The sequence below is a fragment of the Ptychodera flava genome, chromosome 15, assembly GCF_041260155.1.
Source record: "Ptychodera flava strain L36383 chromosome 15, AS_Pfla_20210202, whole genome shotgun sequence".
In the NCBI taxonomy this organism is placed as follows: domain Eukaryota; kingdom Metazoa; phylum Hemichordata; class Enteropneusta; family Ptychoderidae; genus Ptychodera; species Ptychodera flava.
In genome coordinates, this window is record NC_091942.1 from 15,895,615 (window position 1) to 15,909,853 (window position 14,239).

A 14,239-nucleotide genomic window follows, 5' to 3' on the forward strand; every position below is an offset into this window, starting at 1 on the left:
CTTTATCCACCACACGGAGCCGGGCCACCATCCCCTATGCATGTCGCATTTTTGCCTTCACGAATACAAGAGTCAACATGGCGGAATTGAACAAACAAGCTCTGATGGACCTGCTTAAACGACCGGGAAACGATAAATGCGCCGATTGCGGTGCTCCAGGTTGGTTTCACACGATGTTTTTTTTCCAAAATTGCACACTCCAAGTTAGTTGTGGTAACTTGTATGTTGCTCCCCCCGACAGGGACGCGATCATTCGCGAACCCCTCCAGGCTCCAGCAGCGTAGGACGAACCGCACCCTCCATGTCCCCACTTGACAAATTCTTTAACAGCACTTTTCCAGCAGTCTAAAGCCCTATACGTGTTTATTATAAATCCTGGTGAGAGGTACAGCACTTTTCTGTCACGATACAGAGAGAACTGTTTGACAGTTTATTGCCGCACAGTGCACCATAGTAGGCTGTACTGTATTTCCGGGTTCTGAAACTTGGAGACCTTGGCCGGTGGCGGAGGGAATTGTGACCGATCGTGACAGTTCGAAGGAACTACCGTAACACGATTTGTGATCAAAAGCTCATACTTATTAATTTTGTTTTATGGTAGCATGTTAGTCATTCTAAAGAAGCGCGACTCTTTATATGCACGACTTTCTCCATGATATTTAGTTCACTTGTCCTGTAAAGGTTGGAACGTAATTCGAGTAGAACTTGCTATTTTAGTCCCTTTGGCACAAGGATATATGTATTGTTAGAAAGTTATCCTTTTGCGCCTCGAATACACAATAGATACAATAATAAATTGATTAATTTGTGAGCTGAAAACAGTACAATCACACTCATTGTAACGGAGACAGCTTGAAACTATTTACTTAGTTAGTGTCTGCTGAAAGAATTTGTAAGTTTACTGAAAGACAGCGGAAGATCTTGACCACTGTCTGTGCGCAAACTTTCAAAGGCTCGGGAAAATCATCTTTTAATGCTACTGGAAACTCTGTTCACACACGTTTGTTACATTCCATCACAGCTTTCTTTTCTCGGGTTCTCAAACCAATCGAGTTACTTCTCAACATTTTTTTGCCTCTTATTTTGCTGACTTTCAACCAGTATAAAATGCGTATTTGTTGGTCAAAGAAGTTTAGAGAGAGTGGGAAATGTGAGCGTGGCACCCTATACGGTATTTTATTAAGTATGAGTGGATGATGTCATCATAGGTGGATCATTATGTGTACTCAATAAAAAGGGAAGTAAATGTGGTGAATTATTTACAATGACATTGACCTTATAATCTTATGATCCATCCTATCTTGACAAAAGTACCTGACTTGATTCGGAAGATCACTAATTTTTTTTTTGCCAAATTGATTAATTTAACCCTTTGAGTGCGGTAACATTTTAGTGCAAGATTTTACCATTTTTTATGAAATTTTCTGTAATATTTTTTGATAATTTTAAACCAAATGGACATCAGTTTCATTTGCTTCAGATTTTTTCACCAAAATTTTGGCAAAAATCTGAAAAAACTTGACTGGTGTACATTTTTTATAGAGACGACAAAAGTTGACCTTGGCGCTCAAAGGTTTAAGCAAACCACCCCAGCAATGTGTATGCCATGACCAGTTCAAGATAAGGGTGACCCTTTTATTTTCTTTGTTTCTCATCTCCAGAGGAATACTCGGGCAGGGCGGGCAGTCGCAATAAAAAAAAACAAGTACCAAAAAACCAAAAAAAACCAACTGTATTTGTTTCAGTTCAATGTTCTGTCCATTCAGTCACTGCAATTTCTTGTCTTTCACTTCAGTGTTCTGTACTCTCTGTAATTTCGGTCTGAGTTGCTGCGATCTCACAATTTGATGATGGTGGTGCTGTTGCTAGGATGATCGCCTCAGAGGCGGCGCAAATAAAAAAGTTTTTTTTATTTTCATGTCTGAGCTGAAATTTACAGTCCGTCAGGAGATGAGAAACTCAAAAATAAAAAATGTCGCCCTAATGTGCAGATGCATTTATATTAAGTGACCTGGTCAAAACCAAGTGCTATTATATCACAGCAGTGTAATGATATTCTGGCACAAAACATTAAATAAGTGATTTTTCCAACTATAGTAAGAGAGCTTGCACATGTTCCAACTGTGTTATATTGAGAATATGGCACAGTTATCTCAACCAATCAGATTGCTCTCTCTCTCTCTCTTGCCACCAATATTATTATGATATATTATAACATTTATACATGTCATTTCATTGAGTCCCAACTTTGTCTGAGTCATGTAACATGATATAATGATATTATGTGACTGTAGTAATACAAGTACATACATGCACTCTCACTCCTCAATTCACTGAATCATGTTATAATGTTACTTCAGATTCAATGAATTATTCTAGAATTTAGCTGCCGTTTTCTTGCTTGTGGTGCTGCATAATCAGAAGCTACAACCTCATTCAAGACCATCCCTGAATAATTAATCAAACATTTTCAAGTTTGCATTCAACAGTCATAACACTTTTTACACTTTTGTGTGTGAAAAGTAAATTTTGTCAGCATTTGTCGCTATCATGACCTCATAAGAAATCATGACACTTTGTTGCATGCCCTGTGGTTTAAAATCTTTACTATGAAAAAAGTAATCGTAGTTTTAAATGTTCAACTTTGAAGCATGGGAATACATTTAGTTGAAAGTGTAAATCAGCAGGACCCTAGATAAATGTGCAGAATTTAGAAACCTGCCTGATATTCTAAAAGATTTGCCATGCTCTGTCTTCCTGTTGATAACAGATAAAGAAATACTATTAAGTTACGAAGTTGGTGATGCTTCTACTGGTACTGTATACCAGCACTGCAGATGCTATACTCAGAAGAATATGATCATACCAAATATCATTACGGGAATACAAATTCAACTTGGTGATACAAAACTTAAATCCTCTTATGGCCATTAAAATAAATTTTGTTGAACACCTGTATTATAAATTTAATTTACAATATTTGAAAAGTAAATATTAATACTCATACAATGATAAACATTGAGTAGATGAATTATCAAATTGAAAAGACCTTGTCCAAATCAGGTTGAGTATAAGTTCATTGAAGGCAGTTATCCCTCTGTCAAATACCCGGTAAATTTTATATGGCAGTTGGGAAGTGTAAATGTAAACCTTTGGAGAAAATTAACAATGCACAACTTGTACCATATCTCTTACTCTGATTTCTGTAACCCTGATCCTGCCAAGTTTATATTTCACCATCAGGTCAAGTTTAATTGTTATAACCAGTGGAATACCATGTCCCGTATGATGCATTTAAAAAAAATGAACATTTGAAGGCCCCTGAAAACAGAGATACTATAAACATGATTTTCGTTGACTAATGCTGCTATAATACGGTATACAAAGTCAATTTGGTGAAAATACTCTAGGTTTTGGATCAATACCGCTTTTTACTGACTTGGCAGATGGGGAAGTGATACTGTCTGGAAGAAAAAGGGGTGCATCTCGATTAAAGAAAATTGTGACTGATCAAATATCATTTACAATTATTGCAAAAGTCTTAGTTATTGTAGTGCAGCCAATAGCTCAAAGTCTTTTCAGTGAATGACACTGTAATTCTTTATTTCGTGTGTAAACAAGATGACATGTTGACAGCTAGTCCAACTCTGTATTTACCCAGTGTGGCCGTATATCATTTATGCATACCTATGGTATAAAAATACGTATCAAGTCTTTCAGACTAGTGACAAACCTCAGCAAGTTGCTAAAACTTTTGCAAAATGGCCTAATATTTCCATAGGATTTTTAGCAGTGTAAAAAGAAAGTAATCCACTGTGATGGGTATACTTTGGATCCAATCTAGATCTCAAAAAATGCTCACACTTGTCTTTCCTGGTAATTTTTCCCTTCAGGAAAATTACACCACTTTATACTATCTGCATTGTTTGCAGTTATATTGTTTCTATGGTAACCAGAAACACCTATTTTATTCACAATGGAAATTTTTTTGGTGTGTAGTACATGCTTTATGCATTGTGTTGTTCAATTGTGCACTACTGTTTTCCCTTCCTAAACGCTTTGTGTGTGCCATGCATTATAACTGGGAAGATGTCCTGTCTAATGTACCCTGAGCAGTGTACTATATGCTGATGTCTGTGCAGTTTAGATGTATTTAGTAATCAGTGATGTGAAAACCTTGGCTACAAAGAGTAACCATCAAAGGCCGTATGTACTTTTTAACAATTGATTATCTTGACAGAAACTTCTGCAATATTGCTGTGTTTGTGAATTATCATCCATTATCAGTCACATCAAAACCAGGCTACATAGTACTTGCTTTTGAACTTTGTCAGAGAGACAAGCCTTAACTTTAGACATGTAGGTGAATCACATTGCAAACATACATAATGATTATGAAATGATACTAGTCTTCTATCGCAAACAATGTTAAATTACATGTAAGTAGTAGCAGTCAAAGTCATGGATGAATGACATTATTTTACTTCCCTGTTCTGAAGAAGGATATGATTAACAATCGTATCACAGGGTGGTAGGTTATTCCAAAACTCAGATATTCTTGATAAACATTCATTTACACTCAGAACTGCATTGTCGTTACTTGGAAAACACCAGTCATAATAACCTCAAGGCTGGTTTTGCCACACTTAGATATGTGAATGTTTATTTTAAAACCAAATCTTTATTTTGGTTGTTATTCATACATGCAATGAAGCATACCGGTATGCCGTCAAGTTGTTTTGGCAGCACAAATGTCCAGAAGTATATCATCAAATATGCAGTAATACAGTACACATATGTATGTGTTTATATGTGTATGTGTGTGTTTGTATATATGTGTGTGTGTGTGTGTGTCTATATATATATATATATATATATATATATATATATATATATATATATATATATATATATAAAAAATGATAACAAGTAGAACACAGGACTTAGGCGTTACTCAGTATGTATATATATATATATATATATATATATATATATATATATATATATATATATATATATATATATATATATATATATATATATATATATATATATATATATCGAAGTATACAGATGTCCTCGAGGGAAATTACAGTGCTCAATGCAAAAAGCAGAGCGTTATAAATAAACAGATAACTTCAAGTACAAAGTAATGAAATCTATTACTTAAGTTTCATGCATCTTGCAATCCTCAGGTAGAGTGCACTGAGGATTGCAAGATGCATGAAACTTAAGTAATAGATTTCATTACTTTGTACTTGAAGTAATCAGTTTATTTATATATATATATATATATATATATATATATATATATATATATATATATATATATATATGGTTAAAAAATGATAACAAGTAGAACACAGGACTTAGGCGTTACTCAGTATGTGTATATATATATATAATATAATATATATATATATATATATATATATATATATAATATATATATATATATATATATATATATATTTATATAGGTGCATGTGTATGTGTGTGATGTGTATATACATACATATTCATTTATGTCTGTGTCATTGTCATAAACCATTGAAAACTTATAAACTATGTAACAACTGTCGTCAGTTCTCATAGAAAATTATAAACGAGCAGATAACCTCTGCGTTCTTCAGGACATAAATTCTCTTCCAAGAGGAATCAAGCGGGCACATTGTTGAATTTACAGGGTGTGTCCCAAAACTGACATCTGTAGCCTGCAACACTTGATATCTCAACAGAAGGGAAGAGAAAGAGTACTCACAAACCGTCAGATCAGATCAAATTATGTTCAACGTTAACAGCAGTGAATAAAGAATTAAGGCAGCAAAAAGTTCATAAGAAAACGCCATAACTCACTGTATGTAAAGAAGATTTGTCTCATTGTAATTGCCAAGCAATTTGTGCGGTCGACTACAAAGATATGTTGTTCATTGTTTCCCCGGTAAATTTACTATTCCGCCTTCTCTTCAGAATTTTGTTTGGTGTTTTGTGAGACTGGAACCTTTGACAATTGGAAACAGGTCAAATAACAAAGACCAGTATCATGGATATCACATTCCAGCTATTGTAATATGAATAATTGAATGTTTATTTTATTATTGAGCGAACAGTATGCAATATATGAATATTCATGATTGATAATGAAGCATTATCATTGGATTCACATGCTTAATATACTGTGTATCATGTCACCAAGTGTTGTTTTCTCTGGAGATTTAAAAGGAACTCCATGAATCAAAAACCAAAGTTGTTATAATCTCTTTTATCAACCCCATACCCATATCTGCCACTTTTTAATAATACTTTATTTAGTAACAAACAGCACACTCCCGACACATATAAATTGACTTCCCTTCAGTAAACATTCTGTTGTCTCCCTTCAGGCAGTGAATGCAATAGATGCCGTGTGTATAACCATGATCTTGAATTTTCCTTAAAATGATAAATCAACTTTAGCCAAAATGTAGTGCATTTTAAAAGATAAATATTGTATCCACCCATCATACTTTAAATGACAGTCTTAAATAATAGTTATGATTCGTCACTATCAGATTGACTGTTTTCCTTTTCTCACATTAAAATGATTCACCAAATTTTTGTGTTCATCAGCCATTGCTGTAAACAAATCTACTCTGAAGGCCACTGGTAAGCTCCCTCCCTAACTTTAGAACAAACACACCGTAAATATAAAACCGGATTATTTGCTCACCATTTTGACATATGAATACAGTCAAAACTGCATTTTTAGGGCCGACTCGCAGCGATTTCGAAGCTGTTATCCAATTGGGTGGCTGAATCTTACCAATATAATGAAAACAATACAAATAGACTCCCTAAGTGGCTGTGAATAGTGACAATCGACCAATCAGATATAACCTTGCAAACACGCTGCGAGTCAGCCGCATTTTTACCATTTCACATTCAGAAAGTTTGTAATGTACACTTTGGCAATGATCGACAAATAGGATACTATTTCAGAGAAGCAGGCGGTGACCAAAGATTGAAGTTTAATGAAACTACCATCGTTTGTTCCTCATTTTGAGTTATCTCTTCAGATACTCACTCAAAGTCACTGTAGAAATAAAGGAATGAAATATTTCATATTTACACTCCATAATTCCGCCATTATTCACATTGTGTAGTCATTGGACTGTGACACCATGGCCAATAAATTCTCAGTTTATCTGACAAGATGACGATGTGAATATCTGTTAACTTTTTACAATTATTGATATCGGTGATACGTGCTTCAATCCTATGTGTCACTATGCTTTTTATTATTCATATGTTAATAAGCGAACAAAAGAAAAAAGTTTCACAACAAAAGAATATGCAAATTATATATTGTTATTTAAATTGCTGCCCCTCTGATTTTCAAGGCTTTGCAGAACATTGCAGAGTATGTATAGAGAAGGAGAATAACCTTTGAGTCGTACACAATCTCCAATGATTTCAACAGGTCGGATTTACCTATATTTTAGAAAATGCGGTCAAAGGGCAAGCACATTTCATTATTTGATGGAGGGACTGTGATTATATGTACTCTGTATTTGTCTGACATTGAAATGAGGGTACAATATCTCCCCTCAAAACTCAAAAGTAATAAGCTTGCTGTACAGAACCGCCCTATATTGTATAACTTCTTTTTCCAACAAATTCTTAATTTTAAGTCACAGGTAGGAATGTTATCTTTGTTGATAATTTAACCCTTTCACCCCCAGTTGCCTGTGTACAGGTCCAACTTTACCATAGAAAACAATGGATTTGGGTCAAACTATGGTGGTGAAAGGGTTAAAACACCCTTTCAAATAATTTTCAGTGTGGTATGTATACAGGTGCCAATAGCCAGAACTCAAAAAATGTGGTATTATCTTTAAGCAGCTTTCAATTCTAATATTTCATACATGGGATTTGAAAAGAAAACCGACTCCCATCATTGATACAAAACAATGTCGTGTGCGAATCTGATCCATCAGAATTTTCCAGTCTGGAATTCCTTCAGGCATCGAGTTTAAAAAAGGACATACTTTGTTTTAGTTTAACATTACACATGTCACAGTATCGTTTGCAGTGATGACTCTCTATGTTCCACAATACAGGGATATGTTTATAGGAGCAGTCCATTCATACTGACGAGCAAAATGCCTCTGGTGTAAAACTTTCTTGTGTTAAAGATATACTGTATAACTCTTCATAACATAGGATGTATTTTTTTTCCTTTCCGTTAATCTCCAATGTCAACCATTTCTGGCCTTAACTGTACTAAATTGCTGATATCACTTACAATTAATGCCATCTTCAATTTGCTGCATTCCGTAATATCTATCAATCACAATTACTGTCCATCTGTTCATCTTTCATAGCTCAACCAGCAATGCAGATTATGCACATCAATGTTAATCAGGCTGCAATATGAATCTTTTGCTCTGTGTATAACTGACAAGCACAAATCATATATGAACTAAAAGTCAAGAAATACTTGCACCTCATGGTTTTTCCAATAAGTACATCATCACTGTCAATCATCGGCTAGCTCATCACCCATCCACCAATCAACAATGTCACCCCCATTTTCTCTAATGTTAAAGTCCAGCCCGTTTCAGTAAACAGCTGTTGGGCTGAACCAAAGAGCGAGCAGAGGGAGAGGTTAAAGAAGACTAACTTCACTTCTAACATCTTCCCATTTACCTTCTCTCCTTTTCCCTGTCTCATTGTACCTGTGCATATCCTGAGCCTTTGTATTTCCTTACAGAACCAGACTGGGCATCCTATAATCTTGGCATCTTCGTATGTGTAAAATGTGTAGCCATACATAGAATGTTAGGTACCCATATCACTAAGGTCAAATCATTGCACCTGGACAATTGGAATGACGATCAAGTTGAAGTAAGTCGTTCATTCTTGCGTATCGTGACCCCCCACCCATCCCCTCGTCCCCTCTTGCGTTCACCACTGATTTTTTTCTTGTTTCCCTTTTCACGCCGGTTACAGACCCAGATTGGGCATCATATAATATAGGTGTGTTCATATGCAAAAGCTGCTCCGACATGCATAAAATGTTGGGCAGGCATATTAGTAAAACCAAGTCAGTAAGATTGGATGAGTGGACTAATGAGCATCTCGAGGTTAGTATTATGGGATATATTCCTCACTCCAAAAAGCCTCCATCAACACCGCACTGTAGGTTTACCCAGTGTTAGTGTTTCATTTAGTGTGTCCCCATTGAGGTAGCAATTTCCACTTAGTTTCACTAACCCTCTGGGGCCTGCTTCTTTGCTATAACAAAGAGGGCTCTTGCTCAGCAAAAAAAACACAAATCTTGACTGTCAGCTTTCAAAATGGCGTTCTACTAAGAAATGTCAGGAAGGTTGCGTGCACATGTAAATAAATAGAAATTCACTGTACATTGATAGCTTCTTGCTGGAAAATTTTTGAAATAGGTACTAAAGAATTACATGTGAAATTCTCTGAAGATTAGGTCACCAAAAACAAAGAGAGACATGGAACATTTGAAACAGGGATACTACAGTTGATCTGAAATCTAAAATACCCCTTGTTTCTTCAGTCATAAAGAGCTATATATGTTGTATTTACCATCAAAGCTCCACATATTTTATGATATATAGTTTTTATTGTCATATTTTGTCATCAATTTGCATGTGTACAGGAAACAGACAGCATTCTGATACTTCCTGAACTAATCCTGTCATTTCAGAGGACGGCTTCTTTTACGCTCATGGTGAAGGTTACTAAGGTCATTCATACCACGGTACCTCTTTGTGGAGGGACCGTGTTCATACCAAATTGCAGTGGTGATTCGCTCCCTGGGCGCATTGTTCAAGCATTTAAAACAAGTTTTTGTTCCCATATGAAAGTCTCATGCATGCTGTTGGGTTCGTTTTATTTGCCCCTTGGCATGGCCTTTTCATTTACAATCGGTGTTTGGTGTCGCATGCCAGCATGCATAGAAACTAAAATAGGCCTGACTTAAGGTAGTATGCTCCTCAAAAGTGAAAGACTTAAAACTTCTGTTCAAATTGTTCTAAATGAAGCATTTAATCATTCTCGTACCAAATTGAAAATAAAATCAGAGGCCACCATGCAAAGTTTGGTACTAGAGAAACATATTACCTAACTTTTACCTTTATTTGAAATTCCAAATGGATGCAGTCCCTGTGTTAACTCTATAGGGGGAAAATACAATTTTCTATTTTCGAAAACCAAGATGGTCAAAGTTTTTCTTACTCGGAGAGCTTTAAAATGAACCCACACAAGTGGTAGATCAGAACAGAATCGTAAAAATTTTTGAGTCAAATATCTGTCAATACGGTGCATTCTACCTTAAGCAGCTGCCTCATTTGCAAAAAAATATTTCAGAATGAGTTTGAAAAGTGTATACGCATAAAAATTTGTTTATTGTACACAAAATATTGCATGTATATTTAAAAAAATTATCAAGTTGTAGAACCATGCACACTATTATATTGATAATCATTTGTAATTATTGTGGTGGTATGGTCCAAAAGTTGCTATGTGTCTGTAAAAATGGACTCACCAATATTTGCATAGCCGTTTGATGTTATGAATGAATAGAAACTTCAAATGGAAATATTTCACATGACCTGAGATGACAGTAAAAGTCACCACGTGCCCTAGGGAGTGTGACCACTCCCCTTGTCTGCGGTACCAAGAAAACCACCAAGGCCCCAACAGTTTAAAAGTCTAGACTCTCTTTTACTAGCATTACTCACAAAAGCATGCTCATGCAGACTCATTTACTAAAAATGCTAATAACAAAATTGTTTGGGTTGAAATCTCAACTGTGTGTAAGTTTGTGCAACAAAACTAGCACTTGTGCATGATTGCTTGGCGCACAACATGAAACAAACAAACAGTTTCTTCTCCTGACATCTTTTACTGTGTGGTGTGCAGTTGCAACTAAAAGTCTGCAAAGTGAAGGTGCTATTTCTGAATGAACTCAGAAATAACTCTTTCTGTGCATAAAGCTACTGTATCCAGAGGTACTGTAACCTTGGATTGTGGCGTACATATAGTCCAAGTGCTACAGTATGTTATTACCTTTATGGTAGTATACAGATTACTCTTTGTTTTATCTTATCTAGTTCATGGCAGCGGCAGGAAATCTTTCGGCGAAGGAAAAATACGAACAGTATGTACCACCGTGTGTCAGAAGACCAGGCCCTACAGATTGTCAGTGAGTGACATTTCTTTGTTTAGTTTTGCTACAGCTCGTATTACAGTGTACATCAACCTTCTGCAGGTCATCAGCATTTTGATACATGATCTGTTTCCGGTCGCTTTCAGTTCTCCAACTTCTGGCAGTTATCATTTGACCTTTCATAGCACTGTATATTTGCCCCTCAATCTGCTACGCCTTCATTTGCATGTAAACTTTCTGACCTCCTCACCTGTTGACCTTAGCTCACTTTGTCAGGAAGCCCCACAGTCAGATCACCTTTCACTGTACTACACCATTATATATCTAATGTTCAGGCCAATAACCTCTGAACCTTTCTTTACTTCTTGTACCTGTCCTGCTCAATTGCCACTCCACAAACACACCAGCCTTGTAGTATAAGTTTCTTTTCCTATTCTGCTGTAGTTACAGGATCAGCATCTGTAACTTTATCTAATTCTGTGCTATTTTTGCTTTGTATATCAATTGTAAGTTCTTGTTCTACTCCCCAAAGGATGCTGAAATACCTGCTATCTAGCTTGTCAACACAGCGTCTACACTGTAGGTACTGTTATTATCTGCATTTGAATTCCAGTAAAGACCAGAATTCTCTTGTCAACAATAACGATGCACTAGTTTACATATATACAGGCTGAGTTGACAAGCTGAATACTGTGTATCTCAACATGTTTTGGGGAGTAGACCAAAATACTGTTGTTGTTTACATTTTAAACAAAAATGAAACGAATCATCAAGAGATACAGCTACAAGCCCTTTAAATAGTGTTTTACTCAAAACCAATTCACGGCCATCATGCTGTCACTAGCTATACCTGTATCCAACCTTGCATTTCAAAGTTCACTGCAAATGACGACAGACTATACTGAAAGACAGGCGACAGAATTCCTTCACAGTTGAGAAATTTGTCAACAGAAACATGTCATTATATCCCTGCCAATATGTCAGCTATACTGACAAGTTTGTGACCGTTCTGTTAAACACTTGTCGTTTGACCTGACGGATAACATATTTACATCACATCTGATGAAATTATTCAGTTTCAACGTTACATATTTCCATCACATCTGATGACATTGTTCAGTTTCCTCACATCTTGCAGTAAAAAATTGTCCTTTTGATTAGGGGAGAACCATTTGATTTTTTTTTTTGGGGGGGGGGGGTATGGAGGAAATGGGTATGGGAGCAAATTTTTTTTTCCTGTCACAGTGACAGCAATTTTTTTTTTCTACTGTCAGAGCTGCATCAATTTTTTTTTTTCAAATGGAGTAGCAATGCAATTTTTTTTTTCTTTGTCATCAAGTTTGTGATGCGTTGTATATAAGGGAGCCGTAATTATTTACGGCCTGAAACTCAGAAATTTCAAGTGACACACCCCCCCCGTCAACCATGATGAATTTGAGTAACTCCCCTCTCTAACTCTGAAATTTTGACTGATCCCCCCCCACTTAGAAAGTTAAATACAAATACATGTACAGTATTTGTAAAATTTACAAAATACAGCAATTTAACAGTAAAGACCTTTGAAATCCTGATGTACTCTGCTAGACTATCATCAGTTATCTCATGATGGTTCAAAAAAGGTGAACCCATCAAAATGAAATTGCAAGTCACAATAAAATAAAGATATAAAAGCTCACGCAGTATCTAACCATATAGTATATTGTTTAATTGGATGGGTATTATGACAAGGTTTTCACTAGGATATCTGACCGGCAGAATTTGAAAGTACAGGGGGAGAACACGCGAGAGGCTTAGGGGGAAAGTGTCACAGGGGCTTTCCCGTATCTTGCATGGAAAGTTTAAGATATTGATGTGTGCAATGGTGCAGTCTGGTGCTATCTGAGAGGTGTTTTTTAATTTTTTTTTTTACTAAGTGAAACTGTTAGAACACCTCAAGGGGGAGAGCACGAGAGAGGGGGGTTTCCCCCTCTCGTATTGGAAATTTTGGGAAATCGATGTGTTTAATGGTGCAATCTGAGAGGAGTTTCAGGTTATTTTGCATTTGGTAAAACTGTTTGAAAATGACATTGAACACTGCAATATTTTTACATTTTATGCATGATCAGTGTTTGTGTCACAATATTCAACAACCAAACGATGACAATACAATTTGTGAAAAACAGTTCTGTTTGCCAGAGACTGAAGATAATGCTCGATAAATAGATATACAGGAACGGAAAATTTGTGACCTTCTTGTGTCATTTCTCCAGCTGCCAGCTTCTAATGAAAAGCTTGAATATGGTATGTTTAACTGTCAAAATGGTCATTGAAGTGAGGTAAATGGAAACATGTCTCTGTGATAATAAAGGATGAATTCACAACAGTTCAGTTTTGTCCTAGATCCGGGAAAATTTTGAGAAATTGATGTGCGCCACGGTGCAGTTTAGTGCAATCCGATAGGTATTTTAAATTTGTCTTTTACCAGTAACACTGCTAGAAAAGCCAAGGGGGGGAGAGCACGAGAGGGGGTGCCCCCCTCTCGCATTGAAAATTTTGAGAAATGGATGTGTGCAATGGTGCAATCTGAGATGTGTTTCAATTTATTTCGCCAAAAAAATTGAGTAACCCCGTCCCCCTTCTTCCTCTCCACATTTTGAGTAACGCTCCCTGATTTTTTTAGTGACCCTCTCCCTTGTATTTCATTACATTTGTTGTTCCTCAATTTTTCATTGTCAACTTGTACATCTTCCTAATATATTTATATTGAGAGAATACTATATTGATTTTAACACTAGTTTATTGACTCCTGTCTTGTGTTTTAAAATTTCCACAATTTACAGAAGTCAAAAGTCCCCTTTAGATAGTGCCTATGCCATTGAGATATTGCAACAGAAATCCTGAAATATGATTTCTTGGGTCAGGAAAGGGAAGGAAAACATTGAGTGCACTGAGGTGTAAGTAGACCTATGTAGTGCATGCTTATATCATAAGTGCTGGGAAAAAAACATAAGAATTGCTTGTGGTAAAAACATTTGCGCCGCCTATGGCGGCGCGCCGGCAAAGAATACATGAGAATAGGGT

At 36.1% G+C, this 14,239-nt stretch overlaps 1 protein-coding gene across 4 annotated transcripts in view; it reads left to right on the forward strand.

Annotated features, from left to right (window-relative positions):
- Positions 1–14,239, forward strand: part of LOC139151316 (arf-GAP with dual PH domain-containing protein 1-like) — a 22,767-nt gene continuing 8,528 nt past the window's right edge. For 2 of the 4 annotated variants that reach the window (XM_070724011.1, XM_070724009.1), the window contains exons 1-3: positions 1–159; positions 8,753–8,886; positions 11,124–11,215. In XM_070724011.1, coding sequence (XP_070580112.1) covers positions 78–159; positions 8,753–8,886; positions 11,124–11,215 — 308 coding nt within the window. In that variant the 5' untranslated portion in view covers positions 1–77. Of the gene's footprint in view, positions 160–8,752; positions 8,887–8,991; positions 9,126–11,123; positions 11,216–14,239 lie in introns of all 4 variants that reach the window. The other 2 variants (XM_070724010.1, XM_070724012.1) reach the window with 2 other exon arrangements.